General features: G+C 34.8%; 1 protein-coding gene across 8 annotated transcripts in view; it reads left to right on the forward strand.

Moving 5' to 3' along the window:
- The window catches only part of LOC128242243 (capping protein, Arp2/3 and myosin-I linker protein 3-like), an 83,157-nt gene that overhangs the window by 22,106 nt on the left and 41,712 nt on the right, over window positions 1-19,339 (forward strand). For all 8 annotated transcript variants that reach the window (XM_052959333.1, XM_052959334.1, XM_052959330.1 and 5 more), the window contains exons 11-26: window positions 487-680; window positions 5,535-5,612; window positions 6,890-7,074; window positions 7,996-8,165; window positions 8,545-8,647; window positions 9,634-9,688; window positions 10,689-10,792; window positions 11,074-11,211; window positions 11,903-11,996; window positions 12,668-12,766; window positions 13,192-13,323; window positions 14,177-14,293; window positions 14,884-14,946; window positions 15,356-15,465; window positions 16,277-16,364; window positions 18,472-18,537. In XM_052959333.1, coding sequence (XP_052815293.1) covers window positions 487-680; window positions 5,535-5,612; window positions 6,890-7,074; window positions 7,996-8,165; window positions 8,545-8,647; window positions 9,634-9,688; window positions 10,689-10,792; window positions 11,074-11,211; window positions 11,903-11,996; window positions 12,668-12,766; window positions 13,192-13,323; window positions 14,177-14,293; window positions 14,884-14,946; window positions 15,356-15,465; window positions 16,277-16,364; window positions 18,472-18,537 — 1,796 coding nt within the window. The remainder of the gene's footprint in view (window positions 1-486; window positions 681-5,534; window positions 5,613-6,889; window positions 7,075-7,995; window positions 8,166-8,544; window positions 8,648-9,633; window positions 9,689-10,688; window positions 10,793-11,073; window positions 11,212-11,902; window positions 11,997-12,667; window positions 12,767-13,191; window positions 13,324-14,176; window positions 14,294-14,883; window positions 14,947-15,355; window positions 15,466-16,276; window positions 16,365-18,471; window positions 18,538-19,339) is intronic.

Here is a 19,339-nt window from a genome sequence, read left to right on the forward strand (position 1 = left end):
GTCACTGTCTGCCTACATTGTCTACATTGTCTCTGTCTGCCTACATTGGAACTGTCTGCCTACATTGTCTCTAGCTGCCTACATTGTCACTGCCTGCATTGTCACCGTTATGTGTGTGAAAGCAGTAATTAAGTGTGTCTAGTTTTAGGACTTTGGAAGTGGATATAATTTCGTACATGAAGCTAAATGTATTTTGAGCAAAACAGTGGTTTTTTTTTATCAAATCCAGGCCTACAATTTGTGCCAAAGGTCAGGATATGCCATACAAGTAATAATACTCACCCTTTGACTCTGTGGTTGCTGTAATCACTTAATTGTAGATATTAACATTTTAAGAAACCAAAAATTTTAAACTCAGAAAAAAAATATTCAGACTCCACAGTTGCCATCTACTGGTAAATGTACCTGCACAGAAGTATTTTGCCGTCATCAAGCACAACAGTAATTAGAAGAAAAGAATTACAAAATACATTTCACTTTTTCTAGGTGCGGAGTATCTGATAGGTGCGTTGAGCAGCCGCGGAAAACAATGCACCTACCTTGACCTTACGGGGACCAAGGTCACGTCTAAGGGGCTCAACAAGGTCGCCGAGGCCATGAACCGCAGCCCTCACGTGTTCAGTGCACTCCAGACCCTAAAACTGAGCACGGTGGCCGCAGGAAAGAGCGATGACCTTCAGGTAAGGGCTTCGGGTCATTATCTATGTGCAAAAACTAAATGGTCTGATAAGGTGATTATAGGTACTGACTGTTTGAATAGTATAAATTTACAAGAGTACATGTGAATCCATTGTCCTTCTCACAGCCTGTTGCCCCAATTTACACTGGGAGTTTTGCCTAGATTGATCAGCTCCTGATAGAATTTATAACTTTCCCGGAAACAGATATACATTATACCTAGTATAGTACACAATGTGACTAAAGACAGTACCTGCGAAAAGGTCTATATTTATGAGTATGTAGCTGGTTTTGCTCTTGAAGGTGACAGTTGCTTTTGTATTTGGAAATGGTCACAATACAGTGTGCATGCTTTATATCTCAATACAAAATTGAAAATGCATGACTGTTTATGTTTTGTAGGCCACAATTTAGTGTACACGCCATTTCAGTGTGCCCAATAAAGTTGTTTATAGTTTTGCTTACTTTCTGGCCCAAGTTTTTCAAATTGACTTGCTTTTAAGCTTGATTTTATATGCAATTTTTTTTTTTTCATAAATATCTTTATAAAAAAAAAGGAGAAAAATATGCAATTTATATCTAAAAAAATAATGGGCTTAACTTGATCTTTTCTTTCTACCGTATTATATCATGTATAGGACGCTAGCATAGATAGGACGCAGGCAAAAAAATTGTCGAGAAAACGGGTAAAAACCCTTAATATATAAGATAGGACGCAGCGGAAAAATGTCAAAATTGGAGCCGAAGAATTGAGGTTGGTAAAGTATTTATAACATATATTGAAGTAAAAAAACAAACAAAAATTGTATATAAGACATATTTCGATAAGTGTCTTGTGTATTTCGATAATTATCGTCGTATTTCGGTGATTAAGCGTACACAACAATGATATATGTCTTGACATTTTGAGAACATTCACGCATAATATAAGACTTATACAAATGCTGTAATAGACTAGTTCTGACTGACAGTCAATCGTTGCAACTGTTGCATCTCCCGACATGCCTTCTGAATGACAGTCAACCGTTGCAACCGTTGCAAAACTGTGTATTGTCAAAACTAATGATTGTTTTGATAAGGCTTGTCGCTGCGCGGATTAAAGCATGTCAGCATAATTTATGCGTGTCGGTAATTAGCCTTGGTAGCAGAAGGCACCTCGGGTAAAGTGCGAACAAACAACAATACGGTATTAATTACCATCGCAATAGTTTGTTCTATTGATGTTTTTCTAATGACAGACAGCGGGTGTTTTTCACACCTTCGCACATTTTAAAAGATTTGATAGTGACAATAATGCTACTTTGCGTTATGCACATTCCTTTATTAATTTTTTAAAACAGTAATATACAACAAAATGTTTTGTAAAATATCGAAACATTAAAATCATGAACAACGATTAATTGATAAATACCTCCTTTCCCGATTTTCCGTTGCCGTTATAACTCAATCCAGTTAAAGTGCTGACTCACATCAAGTTTTTGTGAGTAGCGTCCCTTTTGTAAAAAAGTAAACACTCGTAACTTGGAAAAAAACAGATGAAATTCTAATAGCATAGAAAGGACGCAGGCAATTTTTAAGACGATAATTGGGGGTAAAAAAGTGTGTCCTATGCATGATATAATACGGTATATTAAAACACTACAATTCTATAGTACCGTATAAACAAAAAGAATCTTTGGGAGCTATTTTGATGAAAATTTTATGTTCTTTAATGGAAACAGTCTCCACTTATAATGGAGTTAAGGCATTTTGAAGAAAGTCGTTTGGGGCCAGGGTGTTCGCTAATACTGCCATGTCATTCACGTTGGTCTATTCTTAGTTTCTATTGTTGTTATAAATGTACCATTTATATCCAGTGTTATTCGTTAAGTGAAAATATGCAACAATTCGCTTTTTATCAGTGAATTAAATATTTCTAACAAACATTGACAACTTTGCAGGACTGTCCACACTCATTTCAAGTTCAGGTACAAGTGTGTAGTGAATTATATCTACCATGCTAAACAGTTTTGACTTTCTAGATCCAGTTTGTAACTATCTGTAGCAAAACGTAGTTATCATCAGTAAAGCTTCTGAAAATTGTAACTTGAATTATTACACCGCTGTTAAGTTGCCCTCAATATAAAATTTTATAAAACATGTTAAGGAAGTGTTATTATTTACAGTTTGGGCAGGCTTTTGTCCATATTTTTGTCCATCATCGGCAACCACGGTACTTTCTCCTGTTACACTCAATACTGTGGGACAATTGACTGACAAAATCTTGTTTTAATGAAAGTGCATGAGGCAGGAGTCTCAACAGACAACTCTTTTTCCAATGAATTTGCATGTTACACTCAAATAGTGTTTAATAACTGTAAAATGACTGTAGCCTGCGCAGCGTGATCTTGACTACGGCCAAAAATTGTACTGAGAAGGCGGACCCTGTTCAACTCAAGCAATCGCCAGAATATTTTTCAACCGTAAAGTATCTGGTACTTTGCAGAACCAATGAAACTGCCACAAAAATATTCATGATTACGAGTTTTTCGTAGCCAAATTGCCCACGGTACACAATGAAGCATAGCGTTGTGTGTATCGGGGATATCCGGCGATCGCTTTTTTGGCCAAGCTTATAACTTCTTTGTGTTACAAGTTTGATCATTTTGTTTTAAATGACAAGGAATGGTGCAATTGTCTTACAAAACTAAATTTTATTTTATTTGGCTAAATTGGTATGGCTAAATGACATCAATGTCAAGTTATTTTCCATCAGTGTTATTTAAGAAGATGCATAAGTGCTGTATAACACTCAAATCAAGCAGCGCCTTTGATAATCTCCTATCTGGATTTCACATCAAAGTTTTACTATATTATAAATATATATGTATCAATTTACTATACCGTAAATGACGGGGTATAAGACAATAGGGGGTATTAGACGCAGGGAAAAAAATCTGTGAAAAGTCCAAGAAAAAAACTTTTAATCTATGTTTTTGGTTAAAAGACGCATAGAAAAGATGTCAAATCGTCTGGCATTTTCGGCCACCATGTTTGTTGACAGTGACGAAAAAAATCTTTTTTGTAAAAATGGCGACGGATATCTTTAAAACCATACAATGATAAACTGTCGAGAATGAAAAGTTAAGTTATGCAAAAACCTTATATTGTACGGGTTTGTTCTCAAAATGTCAACACCTACAGAAAAGAATAAAGAATGTGACAAAGTGGGAAAAAGTGGGAAAAAACAAGACCATTATCGCAACAGTTTGTAGTATTGGTATGTTAAACAGGTTAAAGGCAGTCGAGTTTTTCACACCTTCTCGTACAACTGACAAAAAATATTTTGACAGTGTCCAACTTTGCTTTTTTATATATGCAAGTTTAATTATTGTTCAATTCAATTTATTATTCAAAATAATATTGAATAACTTTAATCGAAAAATATTTTTGTTTAAATTATAAACGTCTTACGATATACTGCATCCCAATCTTCAACTGCCGTTTTAACTCGTATGTACTCGATCAATATGACGCGGTAACATCCCTTTCTACATAAATCTAAACAAACTCTCGGCTTGAAATCGACCTCAGAAAAAAAGTTTAAAAAATTGTTACGGGATATTATACGCAGGCATTTTTTACATCGAAATCTGAGGGAAAAAAGGGCATCTAATACCCAGTCATTTACGGTATTTATAATTTCAATGTATCTTGCTTTTGAGATCAGGTGATCAATAAAATCTGCTGTACACTGTAGAAACTTACGTACAACAGCTATATTTGTACAAGTTTGTATTAGGAGAGAGACAAAATCACTCCCTGCCCCCTTCCACAAAAGAGCCCCCCTCCCCATAGAATATCTTACTTTTTGTTGTTGTTCTTTTATAAGATTTTCTTTAAGACAAATGTTGTATATTATTTTATTTTAGTACATGTATTTAACAATATTTTTACTTAGAAACAAGCTAAAAGATGGTTTAACTAACACAGTTGACGAAACAATGAAATTCAAATGAAATATCAAATGAATTATTATTAAGGGTGTGCCCTAAATTACACAGATAACACAGGATCATATAATAAGAGGTAATAAGCCTTAACTTGCCGTATTCTTAGATGATAAACAATATTGTCTATAAAATAAACAGAAAATCTAAGATAGTGGTGATTCTGGATATTTGTTTTTGGGATTTACAGTATTTAAAGTCATGGCTTTATCGTTTTAATCCTTTTTAAGTTAACTATTTATTGATGTGTTGGCATAAAGGCCTTTTTCAAATCACTGTACTAACAAAGAATTTTTTGTTACATGTTAGACTTAACATGCCAAATGTAATATTTAATAATTAATATAGAATGAAGTTAAACAGATAATGACGTCATTTAATAATACTGTTTCAAAATGACACATAAGGTAATCGCAAATCAACACATTTGGTCTTTTTTGTTACTTTATTTAGTTAAGTGCTCCTGTAGTGGCATTTTTAGCTCGTCTTTTTATGAAGAAAAAGTTACAGGAATAGTCATAGCATTGGTGTTGTTTGTATTAGTGTTGGCATCATTGTTCAATTTTTTTTAATTTGGCCATAACTTCAAACTGCATATGTAACTTTCTACACAAGTTGCAACAGATAATGACCTCAATCATGGTGAGCAAGATCCACAACTCTAGTTTTGATAATTGTTGAGTTATGCCCCTTGTTCAGTTATAAAATGAAACCAGATAGCACCCTTGTTCATGTTATTTTCATTGAATTAATCATAAATTACACAATCAGAAATGTTTCCTTGTATGTGTAAAAGATCCTTCTCTGGAAGTGCATTTATGCTTTACGATATTTTAACTAGCCTAAACTATAGGTTTATATTTTCAGAGCATGTATGCATTTCTGGCCTCCCCCACCATGCTCAACCATCTAGACCTGTCCGGGACTGAAGTCGAGATAGATAAGGTGGGTACAGGCATAAGGAACTGTCGAGGTTCAGTGAGCATTGATTTGAGAATGATTTTCACAGTCATGTTTAAAATAATTATTCCACTCAAGGTAACATAAAACATGGTAATAATAGGTACGGTTGATATTTGGGTAGCCAAAAATATATGTAGTGCTTAGATTCCTCATTCTCCTTATTTGCTGCTGAAGATATTTTGATGCACAAACATGTGCATTTCAGATGCATTGTGATCCCATATAATTTTAGCATCATTTGATAGGATTTTGTGTGCAGAAATTGAAAATGTTTGCTAAAAATAGCAAAAATGATATATCATACAAGTTTTTTGGGCGTTTATGTTTAAATTCAGTTGATTATAAGTATCTTCCATGGCCGAGAGTGTAAGATATGTTCATTCCGGCCCGAGCGAGGGTCAGGATGAAACTATCTTACATGAGCGGCTATGGTAGATGCTTTTTCTCCCACCTTAGTTAAACAAAATTAATTAAGAATGTAGTTTTTGCTGGAACTCTTTTGTGCTTAGTGAAAATAATTGCGTATGGATATGCGATAGCACGTGGTTGTCTTGGATACGCGCGCAGTGATCCAGTTAATAGTCAAATCGGTCTTTTTAAATAGTTCTATGAAAAATGAAGCATTATTTCTTGAATGGTGCGTGAAAACTGTTTTATGGTGACATTTGAAGCGAGAAATAATTAATTAGCGTTCTAAATATTACCATAATACAAGATTTCCTTAATGCTACTGACGGTCCAGTCTTCAACAAGGGAGGTTATTACAATGTGGTGACCTTTAAAAAGGAGTTCCATACGGGCATTTTATCTTTGCCCGTGGGCAAGATAAGAATATCTAGCATGGTTAAATTATTGGATCTACTTATCTGAGGTGGGAGAAATAAGGAGCTAATATGTACTGTTATAACTTAACTTAATGTGTTCTTGTTGTCATTTATTGCATCAAAATTTAACAATTAGCTCAATGGAGCTATCATAGAGCTAGCTGGAGGTGAGAGTGGTTTAGTTGTATAGGTTTCCGCCTCTCACCCAAGGGGTTGTGGTTTCAATCCCCACTTTTGTCATGGCCTCTCAAAAAGGACACAGTACTGGTTTCTGCCCAGGAAAAGGTCTTGAGAGTGATTCTATACGCTCAACTTTCGTCACAATCGTGCTCAAATAAATAAGTATATATAATGCCTCCTGAGCTTTGGGCAAAAGCCGAATATCAGCATCTATTCTATAAGGATAAAAACACCTGCTGTTTTTACACTTTCCAGCTGATGACCCCTCTACAACGAGGCTGCAGTCAGAACCTCACAACATTGAAGCTTTCAAGAGTCGCGTATTCCAGGAGAACCAAGGATGTTGTGGTCCAGTCTTCATTCAAGCAGTTCTTCGCTACCGTGGTCACTCTGAAACTTGTAGACCTGTCCTATGTCCGCATCCCACCTGAAGCTCTCAAGTATGTAAAAATTGATATTGTATATTGATTATAAAATTTGATGTTATCATCGTAAGAATAAAGTAATGGAAGTTTGATGATGAATATGCACATAAAGCTCATATTTTGGAATTTATGCTTGGTTGTTCAGTTAGGGCAGTGGCTAGAGCACTCGCTTCTCACTGTGGCTACCCCATCATCGGCACCCCAGCATATCATAACCTATTTGATACCCTGGGTAAATTGGCTTTAAAAATCTCCTACTCATGAATAATTAATAAGGTGAAATCCAGCTGCTTGATTGGTTGCATGAGACACACCTCATGCTGTGTTTAAATGGCCGGATTACGATGATTAAGAAGTTACGGATGAAATGACTGTTCGCAATTATCCGATGAGATCATGGCTTACAAATTGTTTTAGGCAGGATATTGTTAAATATGCTGGTGGCTCTTCATAAAGGAGATTCTTTTCTTTTTGTTACCGGCTATTTCATTGGATGGAAAATGCTTATGAATATTCAAGATTTGCGAAGTTTCCTAAGCCAATTTGCCCAGGGTATCATATAGGTTATGATACGCTTGGGTCCGAGGATGAGGCTACCCAGGTTGAGCTGGGGGCAAGTGAGTTTGGTTATTGGTCACCAAGTTGTACAAGACCACATTCACATGCAACATTATGCCAAAGAGTCAGTGACTTAGTATATGTTATTATAACTTTCTTTATAGTCATTGGAAAAATTTTATGTTTAAACTAATTTGTTTGAAGAGGGAAAAATATGTTAAATGTAAATATGAATGTGTCCTTGGTATAAGTTCAGACTGTAACAAAACTGTTTACATTGACAGCGTGACCTATTAAGTGTCCCTATTGGCACTATCTATTATAAATCACAGATTTAAAATAATTTCCAATAAATAATAAAAATAATCTATGTTTCAGGGACCTTTTCCTGGGTATAACCTCAAATCGTAACCTGAAGGACGTTCATGTTGACATCACGGGTTGCGAAGTGACCGCAGTGGGCGTACAGACACTCACAAATTGCCTTCCCTCCACCCAAAACATCGCCCGCCTTGATTTGACAGGGCTTGTCAAGGGACAGAACTCAGGTGATTTGTTTACTCTTTCACCTTGTAAACATTGTCTTAATTTTAACTCATAATGTAAATATTTTCCAGCAAACACATCTTGTGAAGTTCATTTACAGTGTGTTCACACACACTGATTTATAACAAAACCAGACAATAAGAAACAATTCTTCATTCCAAAGAAGATGATCTTTATTTGCCTTAAGGTTCCTATCAAAGTTTTGATTATTTGTATTGAAGTATAATTTATCTTGCCATTTATACTGTTTTATGAAAAAACACACATTTGTTTTACCAAATTAATACTTTTGATTACTTTTAAAAGCTAATTTGGTAAAATTTGAGCTTAAATAACATATCATTGCCTAAGATCTATGTTTGTCTTTTTACCTTCCTGCAGCTTTAAATGAGCGCGAGCTGGTGCAGATATTTGACAGTCTCGGTCAGAACAGCACCATACGTTACCTATCACTCGGTCAGATGTACAGTGCCGTCAAACCAAAGTAAGGGTATTGCTGAAAATACTTCATTAGTTTGACTGAAAAGAAAAATAGCTGAGGTACATTTATGGTTAAAGCCTTAGTGTCATTGTTGTTGGCTTGCATAAACTTTAAAAAACATAAGATTCCAGATATTAAAATGAAATTTGGTACACATGTTGCCAAATAAATAGGCACTTGCACAACAAGGCACATAACTCTTGCTTTAATATTTGTTGAGTTGAGCCCCCTTTTTCATTTAAAAAAAGCAGTCTAGCGGTGTCATTTGCTCAGAGGCACTCTTGTTATCCTATAAATATCCTCTTTATCATTGACTGATGAACAGTCTCACTGGGTCAGATGTACAGCTCTGTCACACCAAAGTAAGATTACGTATCATGCTTTACGAAAAGGCACTTGCAAGTAATTCAATCTTTTGAGCAATGCATGGTTTAGAGCTGGTGTTGTTACCTGGGGTAATTACCAGATAGTACCAATCCTTATTTTTTTATTTCGTTATCTGAAGAGATTAACCTGTAAATAGTCAGTTGTGTTTTCTTTTTTTTTGAAAAGAAATAAAAGTCAATGAATAGTCATAGCCATGTTGATCATGTTGGAATTCACTCTGGCTGAAATATTTGCTGAGAAACGTCCCTTTGTAAACATTAAATACCAGATGTGTATCAACATGTGTGATATCAATTGCTAATTCTCTTCCTGAACATTGTTGGAATTAAAACTAAAACTTTTTGAGTAGAATTTTCCATGATAAATTATTGTGTAGTATTCAATGGATATTGGTCGTAAATTGATCTAAGAACATTGTAGGTAACTGCATGAAATATGAGTGTTGGGGTTTGCTATACAGCGCTCTTGTTTTGTGTGTCTGTCCGGCCATTGTAAACACATTCTTTTCTTGATAAAAGCTGAAGTAACTTAAGATATTTTTTAGAAAAATGATTACTTATATTGTTAATACTAACCCATGTGTTATTGCCTTTGTTTGATAGGAATATGAAGGTTGTCATGGAAAAACTAGTGGATATCCTGCAAGCTGAGAACTCTGTAAGATCTTATTATTTTTCTTTCTCTTAAACTTAATATTTATAAGAGATACACGTACATGCATGACATTTGATTTGAATGTTTTTTCTTCTATTTCTACTACTATGTTATACATTTTCCTTACATGACCTTATTTTAATGGGCATTGTGCCAAACCAATAATTATACTAACTGTTGCATGCAGTTAAATTTGAGTGTGACCCTTTATAGCTTACCTGAGCTTTTCACATCGTCCCATATCTGTCAACAATTGCTTTAAATGACATCTTCCTAATAGCCTGGTGAATTTAGACAAAACTTCACTGGGATGTTCCTTGAGTGTTGCCCTTTCAAGATGTTCAAAGAGATCAGTTGCAGAACTCTGGTTGCCATGGCAACTGAAAGGATTTTTTTTGACAAAAATTAAGAGGCCAAATGCTTAGATACTCTGTGTGTTACATTGTCTAGTGGTCCTTTACCAAGTTTGTTCAAATAATGCCCCTGGGGTCCAAACTGGCCCTGCCCCAGAGGTCACAATTTTCTTACAAAATTATATAGAAAAATCTTGTCTGAAACCACCAGGCCCAGATCCTTGATGTTTTGTGTGTAGCATCATATAATAGTCCTGAAGTTTGTTCAAATTGTGCCTCTGAGGTCCATACTGGCTCTGCCCCAGGGGTCACAAATTACTATAGATTTATATCAGATTTTTTTTTTTAAATCTTCCTGTCTGAAACTGCTAGGCCCAGACCCATGGTATTTTGTATGTAGCACCAAGTTTGTTCAAATAATGCCCCTAGCAACAAATCTGACCATGTCCTGATATTTTCAACTGTCAGAATCAATTTGGAACAGGTGTTGTTTTGCATATGAAAAAATACTGAAAAACAAAGAGAAATTTAGATAAACCTTAGGTTATACAGTATGTGAAACACACAAAAATTGCACATTAACAGTATTTGCTTTCAAATTTGAGAATGCGCATCCAAGACTTTATTTCATTCCCCTTGTGATTTGTTAGGTTGTGGAGTCCCTATCGCTGGCAGACTCGAAGCTCAAGGACAGTATGAACATGATCATTAATGCTCTTGGCAGCAACATGTCACTGACTGAGATTGACATCAGGTAAGTTTTCAAATAATTTCAAATAAAAATAACATTGTTTAACTTTGTCGATATTTTCCCAATAAACGTCTTATGTTTAACTCTGTCTTGGATTTCCCAATAAACGTGTTATGTTTAACTCTGTCTACTTTTTCCCCATTAAACACATTATGTTAAACCTTGTCTACGTTTTCCAAATAAACATGATATGTTAAACTTTGTCTATGTTTTCCCAATAAAACACGTTATGATTTTTATCAAACAAACAATTGGAAAGAATAAAAAATATTTTCTCCTACCAGTGGAAACCAGATGGGTGACCTAGGGGCCCGCATGTTGTCCAAGGCCCTTCAGATCAACAACAAACTCCGCACAATTGTCTGGGACAAAAACAACACTACCTGTCTTGGGTTCGAGGATGTCGCCCTCGCTCTGGAGAAGTAAGATATTTCCAAACATTTGCAGAATATGCCCCCTTCTTTGTCTTTATCTTGTTTGCACAAGAAAAAAAAATACAAAGGTCTTATTATGGTAGTCTTTTCTAGGACATTATTGTTATCTGCATGCAAAATCCTTGATTATTAGCCATAACTTTGTCATTTTCTTGTCCTTTTGTTCGAGGGAAAAATTAGAAGTATATGGTAGCCTTGATGTTATCATCGTTGAGTTAAACAATTTCAATGAAACTTGTTTATGTACTAGCAATGGTAATAATCAGTAAATTGTGATAATGTGCATGACAAAATATGTCTTGCAAGGCCAATAACTCTTCAATTTATTATGAGTCATGATTCATGAACAACTAAGATAATTATATGGATAACCTTGACATCTGCTTTTTATATGTTTGTTTTTCTACGTTTCCAGCTTTTATGTGTTGATTTATCAAGATACATTTAGTTATATATAACAAATTACTGTATGTTTAAAGATTAAATCTATGTTAGACTGGTATATTAGAACAAGATATTACTGTTGTTTTTTTTAGAGAAAAATAGGTATATACAAGCAAAGCAAAACTAGTTCACATGATAATTAGTTTGTTAGGAACATTTATTATTTGCATAGCATTTTTTTTATCTACTTTTTTATTTAAAAACTAATACATGATTTATTTGTTTGTGTCGCTAGGAGCTACACCTTACATAAAATGCCGGTGCCAGTGTATGATGCTAGTGTGGCCTTAAGAAGTGAACCACAGAGGACTGAACAGGCCCTTCAAACAGTATGTTGTTTTTTATGAGATTGTTCTGTCAATTGTTGGTTTGTTTTTCGAGGAATAGTGGTATAGGTGTCCGCCCCTTTCACCCAAGAAGTTATGAGTTTGATCGCCACTACAGGTACCCTTCTCATAGCCTCTCAAAATTGACACTAGTACTGGCCCAAATTTCTCGAAACTTAACAGGCTTAAGTAGCTTATTTTATTAACTTAATGGGGTACCATTCTTATATCCTCTCAAAATGGACACCAATACTGGTTTCCGACCAAAAAAACTAACTCGAGCATGATTTTATATGCCGTCAGTTTTGTCAAAATCATGCTAAATACAAATAAGTATAAACTTATAAAGATGGGGTAATACACCTTGTGATTGCCTTAGTGTTTTTGTAATCAGTGTCAACATTCATTAGCCTTATCGTCAGGTATAACCTCAAGACCATTAAAAAATATTGAGCCTATAGCCTTATAGGAAATTGAAAAATGCCCCTTTTTGACTAAAATACAAGCTTTGATATCGGCTTGCATGGGGTGCTTCTGTTAATGAAAGCAAGGCAAGGATTATAATCATGGTCTGGTAGTTGTTACGATGTCATTATTGGCAGCAGAAGCATTCAAATATTTTATTATGTTAAAATAACTAAAAATGAGTTAATCTGTTATTTTTTCAATTACAGATAGAAAGGCTACTTCAAAGGAACCATAGCCCACAGAAGTATTCATCTGACCAGGCATACAGACTACAGCAGGGATTTCTTATCAGTTCCACACAACAGGTACATGGAAGATGTTCATCTATTCTCCAAATTTAAATACGAATTTAGTTTTGTGCTCTCCAAATTTGTAGATCGTGAGTTTACTTGTATTCTCCATGTTTTGAAGAGCTCAAAGCTTCTAGTATTCTACAAATTGGAAGATTGCAAGCTTAGTTGTATTTTTCAAATCAAGAAGAGCACAAGACTTCTTATTTTCTTTAAATTTGAAGAGCTCAGGTCTTCCTGTATTTCCCCAAATTGAAAAGCACAAGTCGTCTTATATTTACAAAATTCTTTTTGTCCATACCTGAAAGGCAAAAAACTGAGATAAAAGAGTAAAAGGCGTATGCTTTGTTTCCCTATGCCTGTTATGCTGCTTGTTGATACTTTTAAAAGTGTTATAAACAGAATCTTTCTATGTATGTATATCTTCCTCCGATATCCAGACGGTTGACCGACTGGTTGTACAGACGCAGGACACCATCAATGCTCTCTCGCTGACTGACTCACTGCAGCCGTACACAAATGCCGTCCAGGCTGCGAAGGTCAACATCGCGGATGCAGACAACTCCAAAACTGTATGCTGCATTTATATTTTTTAATATGTGGAATTCAGTTTATATCAATTTTCCCCCCAAGATTCTTTAAAAACAAATCGCTCTTTGAATACTTTAAGGGGACCAAATTTTGAACAAGGTCTGAACAGTCAATATTGGACCAGGAATTTAAGAAAAATTATCAGATTCTTAGATTAAATCATTGACTTGTTTGAAACTGGGTCACATGAGGTCAGAAACTTAATCTATAGGTCAAAAATCTTTGAAAAATCATGTCCTGAACCAAATATTGGTATTAATTGGTCAGACTTTGTTCAAACTTGAATCCCCTGATGTAATCTTGGGATACATTAAAAGTGGGTCATATGGAGTCAAAAATTAGTTCATAAGGTAATTTTCAGAAAAGTCTTGGGAACAAACAAAGGCAATGTATCCGCTCCAATATTCATGAAACTTAATAGAATATTTGTCCTCAACAAAATCTTGGATCGTTTGAAACTAGGTCACATGGGGTCAAATCTAGGTCACTATAGGTAAAATCTTAGAAAAGCCTTGTGAACTCTGTAGAGGCAATATTTTGCAACATTTCTGGTCCAGTCTTTGTGAACTTATTTCTGAAAGTTTGTCTTGATTAAATATTTTTATTTTTTCGTAACTAGGTACTCTAGATACATTGTTTGGGATGGAATATTTTACCAACACTTCACATTTATCTATGGGATGTTAAGGCCCATATCATTGGCCTTTTTTTATTGTCAAATTTTACCTCCAGTTCAACTGAGAAAGGTGGATGAAAATTAATCTTAGCTTTGGTGTTTTAGTATGCAGCTGAAAAAGAAAGTAATGTTTCACCATTTGTGTTTTATTCTGCCAGTTGCTGCCCCAACTGTATGACATAGCGATCCAGTCACAGAAGACAGGGAATGACGTATCGCAGAAACTGAACACTGTGGCTGAGGAACTAAAAACTGTGCTGGAAAACCAAATGAAGGTTTGTGCCTACTTGAAAATGTTGTCAGGTTGGAATTTCTGCAATGGGTTATAGTTATAACAGTGTTATTCTTTAACTTAAATTATGTGGGAATAGAATGGAATTCGAAAAACTGTTGTTTTTTTCATTACCTTAATTAACGACAGACTAAAATTGTTACACTTACACACCACTATTATCTAAATGGAGAGCAACACAACAGTCCATAAACACAAAAATGAGCTCCCTTTATTTGTTTTGGTATAAGTTTTGCAATATTCTCTGTTTGACTTGTAAATGAAATTATATTTATTATAATCACTATTAAAATTAGTTTTCTGTAAAGTGGATTCTAAGTGTTTTGGCTAAATGAAATAAGAAACTTAAATCTTGTTGTACTTGTGCCCAGATGTTTCTTGCTAAACTAGTAAACAGGGGAGGGGCATGTCTTGCGGAACCTTTTGTTTGCGGAATACCTTCATGATGAGTTACAAAACACCAATAAAATAAACAAGAAATTGTAACTTTATTGTAACAACCCAGGTGCCCAACCAATGGACAAATACGGCATCTACCTAAATACAACATTCTTTAATTTGTATTAATTGCAGAAAACTGTTCGTGAGATGCTGGAAATCACCGTCAATCAGTGTTCAGGAATCATGACTGATCCCGTAAGTAGAAGAGATGTTTAAAATTTGGTTTGAAAGCCTTTACATTATACTGGTCTCGTTATTTTAAAATACCAGAGATGTTTTAAATTTGGTATGAATGCTTTTATATTAAACTGGTTCTGTTTTTTAAGTAGCAGAGATGTTTTAAATTTGATATAAATGCTTCTATCTTAAACTTGTATTGTTGTTTTTTCTGAAGAAAACCTTTTTGGGTGCTGTTTCATGTCCTAGACACATAAAAAGAAAAAAAAAACTGCAGTTGTTTTGTTTTGTACTGCCTTGGGCAATACAAGCTAAACTATTTAATACATGTATTTATGGAGACTGAAAAAACTTAAAATTGAACATAGGTCTACTTTTAAATTGCCTCTTTCAACACCAGCATTTATACTGAATTTATTTATTTTAGGAGTTCAAGAGAGATATTCAGACAGGCTGTGCCGAAAAGAGCTTACTTCCCAAAGATTTTACCAGCAATGTACTGGATGGTGTTTATACAGAAATATTCAACAAACTCAGGTGATAGTTTCAACTTTTTTATTTTGCTATGATTGTGAAACAAGTTATTAGATTTTATCAATCACTCTCGTTGGCACAATGCGAGAGTGTGGTCTTGTGTTGTGGGGGAAACATGTGTGTCCAGTGGAGACCCACTTATCTGGCTCGGTGACCACAAACCAAACTCATATGCACCGAGGCCGGGAATCACACCCTGGTCGCTTAGGTAAGAAGCGAGTGCGCTAACTGAACAACCAAACTCAGGTATTCACAGAGTTGGTATCGAAAAAATTACAGATGTGAATGCAATGATTTTTAGCTCATCAGTTTTGAGAAAGAAAAAAGGTTGATGTATTATTATAGCCCTGGTGTCTTAGTCAATATTGCTATCTTGCAAAAACTTTTATATGGACTTTCAAAATATTCAAATGAAATAGGTGTACATGTAACGAACGACAATATGCAAAATTTTTGCAAGACCAATAATTTTGGCTTTAATAATTGTGGAGTTATACCCCTTTTTGAATGAAAACAAAATATGATCATTGGCGTTTTCTCTGAAGACCCCTTGTTTATAGCCAACATGACTTAAATTGTTGTCCAAAACTGGGTTCTGATGGAAATACTTAAGTCTCATTGCTTCTAAAGATTGTTCTTTGGCGTAAAATTGCTACAGTAAAGAGGTGTTCCTTCAAAATGTTATCAGATGATAAAGATAAAAACCAAACAGGAAATGTAATATTGTTCGCTACATGAACATTTGTAATAATGATTCTCAAATAAGCCTGCTGTTCAGTTCACATGTTTGGCACTTGTCTGCTCCATTTCACAGTGAGCTGAACTTAGCAGTGGCATCCCTCATATCGGACACAGTTGTGGACGGAGTCATAGACAACCTGCAGCACTCACATCGCACCCTGGTATATTTGTAGTCCGCTTATAGTACAGTTTTATGTATTTTGTTTTTATTTTCGGTCTACTATCAAATACCCTGGCTCAAATATCACAAAAATTCTCAATCTCAACTCATTTTACCACATTAATATTAATTAGTATGATTAAATATCTTGCATGTTTTTATACTTTATGAAAATGTATTTATACCCCCACAAACGAAGTTTGAGGGGGTACATAGGAGTGAGCCTGTCGGTCGGTCGGTCGGTCTGTCTGTCGGTCGGTCGGTCTGTCGGTTTTCATGGTTTCCGGACGATAACTCATGAAAGGCTTGACAGATTTGAAAATTTTTGGTACACAGGTGTAACATCAGAAGATACAGGTCAAGTTCGATATTGGGGCTGGTGGGGCCAAGGTCAAGGTCACTGTTACTAAAAATAGAAAAACGGTTTCCGGACGATAACTCATGAAAGGCTTGACAGATTTGAAAAAAATTTGGTACACAGGTGTAACATCAGAAGATACAGGTCAAGTTTGATATTGGGGCTGGTGGGGACAAGGTCAAGGTCACTGTTACTAAAAATAGAAAAATGGTTTCCAGACAATAACTCATGAAAGGCTTGACAGATTTGAAAAAATTTTGGTACACAGGTGTAACATCAGAAGATACAGGTCAAGTTCGATATTGGGGCTGGTGGGGCCAAGGTCAAGGTCACTGTTACTAAAAAAGAAAAACGGTTTCTGGACGATAACTAATGAAAGGCTAAACGGATTTGAACAATTTTTGGTACACAGGTGTATCATCAGAAGATACAGATCAAGTTCGATATTGGGGATGGTGGGGTCAAGGTCACTGTTACTAAAAATAGAAAAATGGTTTCTGGACGATAACTCATGAAAGGCTTGACAGATTTGAACATTTTTTGGTACACATGTGTAACATCAGAAGATACAGGTCAAGTTTGATATTGGGGCTGGTGGGGCCAAGGTCAAGGTCACTGTTACTAAAAATAGAAAATAGTTTCTGCTTCATAACTTTAATTGGGCATGAGATATTGTGATGAAACTTGCTGTATAGGCAGCCTCTGTGATGACAATGCTTGTGATTGAAAATGGGGCCAGTGGAGTAAAGGTTTTTGTGCACTTTACGAAAATAGAAAAACGGTTTCCGGACAAACAATACATGCATGATAAAAGAAGATGCAGTGTGCAGTAACCTTGGAGTTATGGCCTCTTTTCAAAGGAATGGTTTGCTGTTCCTGTGTCTAGGCGGCATTTGGGGGTATTCGTCACTCCTGTGACAGCTCTAGTTTCTCATAGAGTTTGTTGATTACAAGAATTTCTCAATTTTTCAAAGAAAACTAATATTTAAGAGCAAAACATATTCTTGAGTAATTATTGAACTTAAAAAACAGTAAATTGTACTTCATTACATTTTTGGCTGTAGAATATTTTTCTATTGGAATCTTGACCAAAGGCCTTAATCGACATATTTTATGATAGAACATACTTGTAAAAACATATATGATATTTAATTTTTCATGCTATGTTGATGCTAAAATAAGTTGAGATTGAGACTTAAGTATTTTTGTGGTATTGGGACCTGCATGATGCTAAATAGGATTAAGACCGCCCTCGATAATTAGTTACTTTGTTTAACAAAAGAATATGTTGAATCCAAGCCAACATGCATTTGTTCATCTAGATTATTACGTGACTAGTAAATTGCTCATTGTGCTAACAGCTACATGTATTTGGGTTGTTTGGCGTAATGACAATTAAGTCTCACCAAATTAATTTTTTAGAAAACCAAAAATAAATACTAACTATAATGGTTGATTATGGTGCAAATGTCACAATTCTAGCAAACACATATTATTATATTATTAATGACTATAATTATAGAACTTTGTTGGTAAGTTTCGTCAGAAACTTTCTAAATAAGTTAACAATGATCCCATTGGCTTAGACATGAGTGTAAACAATTAGCTGTCATTGTAGGAATTTTAGTACCTATAGATATATAGATTTTTGCTAAAAAATGCTCTCTATTTTAATTAAAAAACAACAGTTTTTCCTGTGAATAGCTTAAAGTATATTATTCATAATGTCATTCTCATACATCTTTTGCAGACAAACCATTTGAATGAGAAAAAGAAGAAAGCAGCACCAGCCTCCGAGGGTACTGAATCACCTCAGGTATACACATTATAAGAGTAGTTATTATTTTATTTTTACAGCTTAGTGTGGAGTCTTAAAACATTTTGTTCGGATTGATCATGGTCAGTTTATGACCCAAATTGATAATGGGGTCAGTAGGTCAAAGTCCCAAGAAAATTTATAGTTGATCCCGACAGGTGACGCATCCAATTTGCAAAATTTACATTTCAAGCAAAATTTACATTTCAAGCCTGTTTTTTGAGGGCTTTTTTTCTGATTTTTTTTTGTGTTTTTCTTTTATTCTTGAAGTAAAGAAAGTCTGAAAGTATTGTAATATCACCATTGTGTCAGCTTTATCATCATTTGTGCACAGTGGCAGCATGCAACAAAATAATGTGTTTTGATTGGCCATATCTCTTTTAGTAAATGTCATGAAACTTGGTATGCATTTGCACTTGAGTGAATTTGTTTGATGTTTGGTTGCATTTGCTTGTATGCATAGTATGTTTGAGTGCAATTGGCTGAAATGTTTGGCCTTATTTGGATGCATTATGCATGGCTTTAATGTGCATAATGAGTTCATGATTTCTTAATCAAATGATTTTAATTAGTATTTGGATATGCATAGTAACATTTGTTTACCCAATTTTATTAGCGATATTTAACAGTGGGCCGATTGTTCAGAACTTTTTTAAAGTTTAAAACATTGTTTAAATGCCATAGTTGTTAGCTTCTTTACTGCACTAGAAATATATATATAAGTGTGTGTATACCATGTGATAAATTGCGTCATAAATGCTACGTCAGAAGGCAATATTTTGATTTTAAAAAAGACTTTAAA

Source organism: Mya arenaria, chromosome 8, assembly GCF_026914265.1.
Source record: "Mya arenaria isolate MELC-2E11 chromosome 8, ASM2691426v1".
Lineage (NCBI taxonomy): Eukaryota > Metazoa > Mollusca > Bivalvia > Myida > Myidae > Mya > Mya arenaria.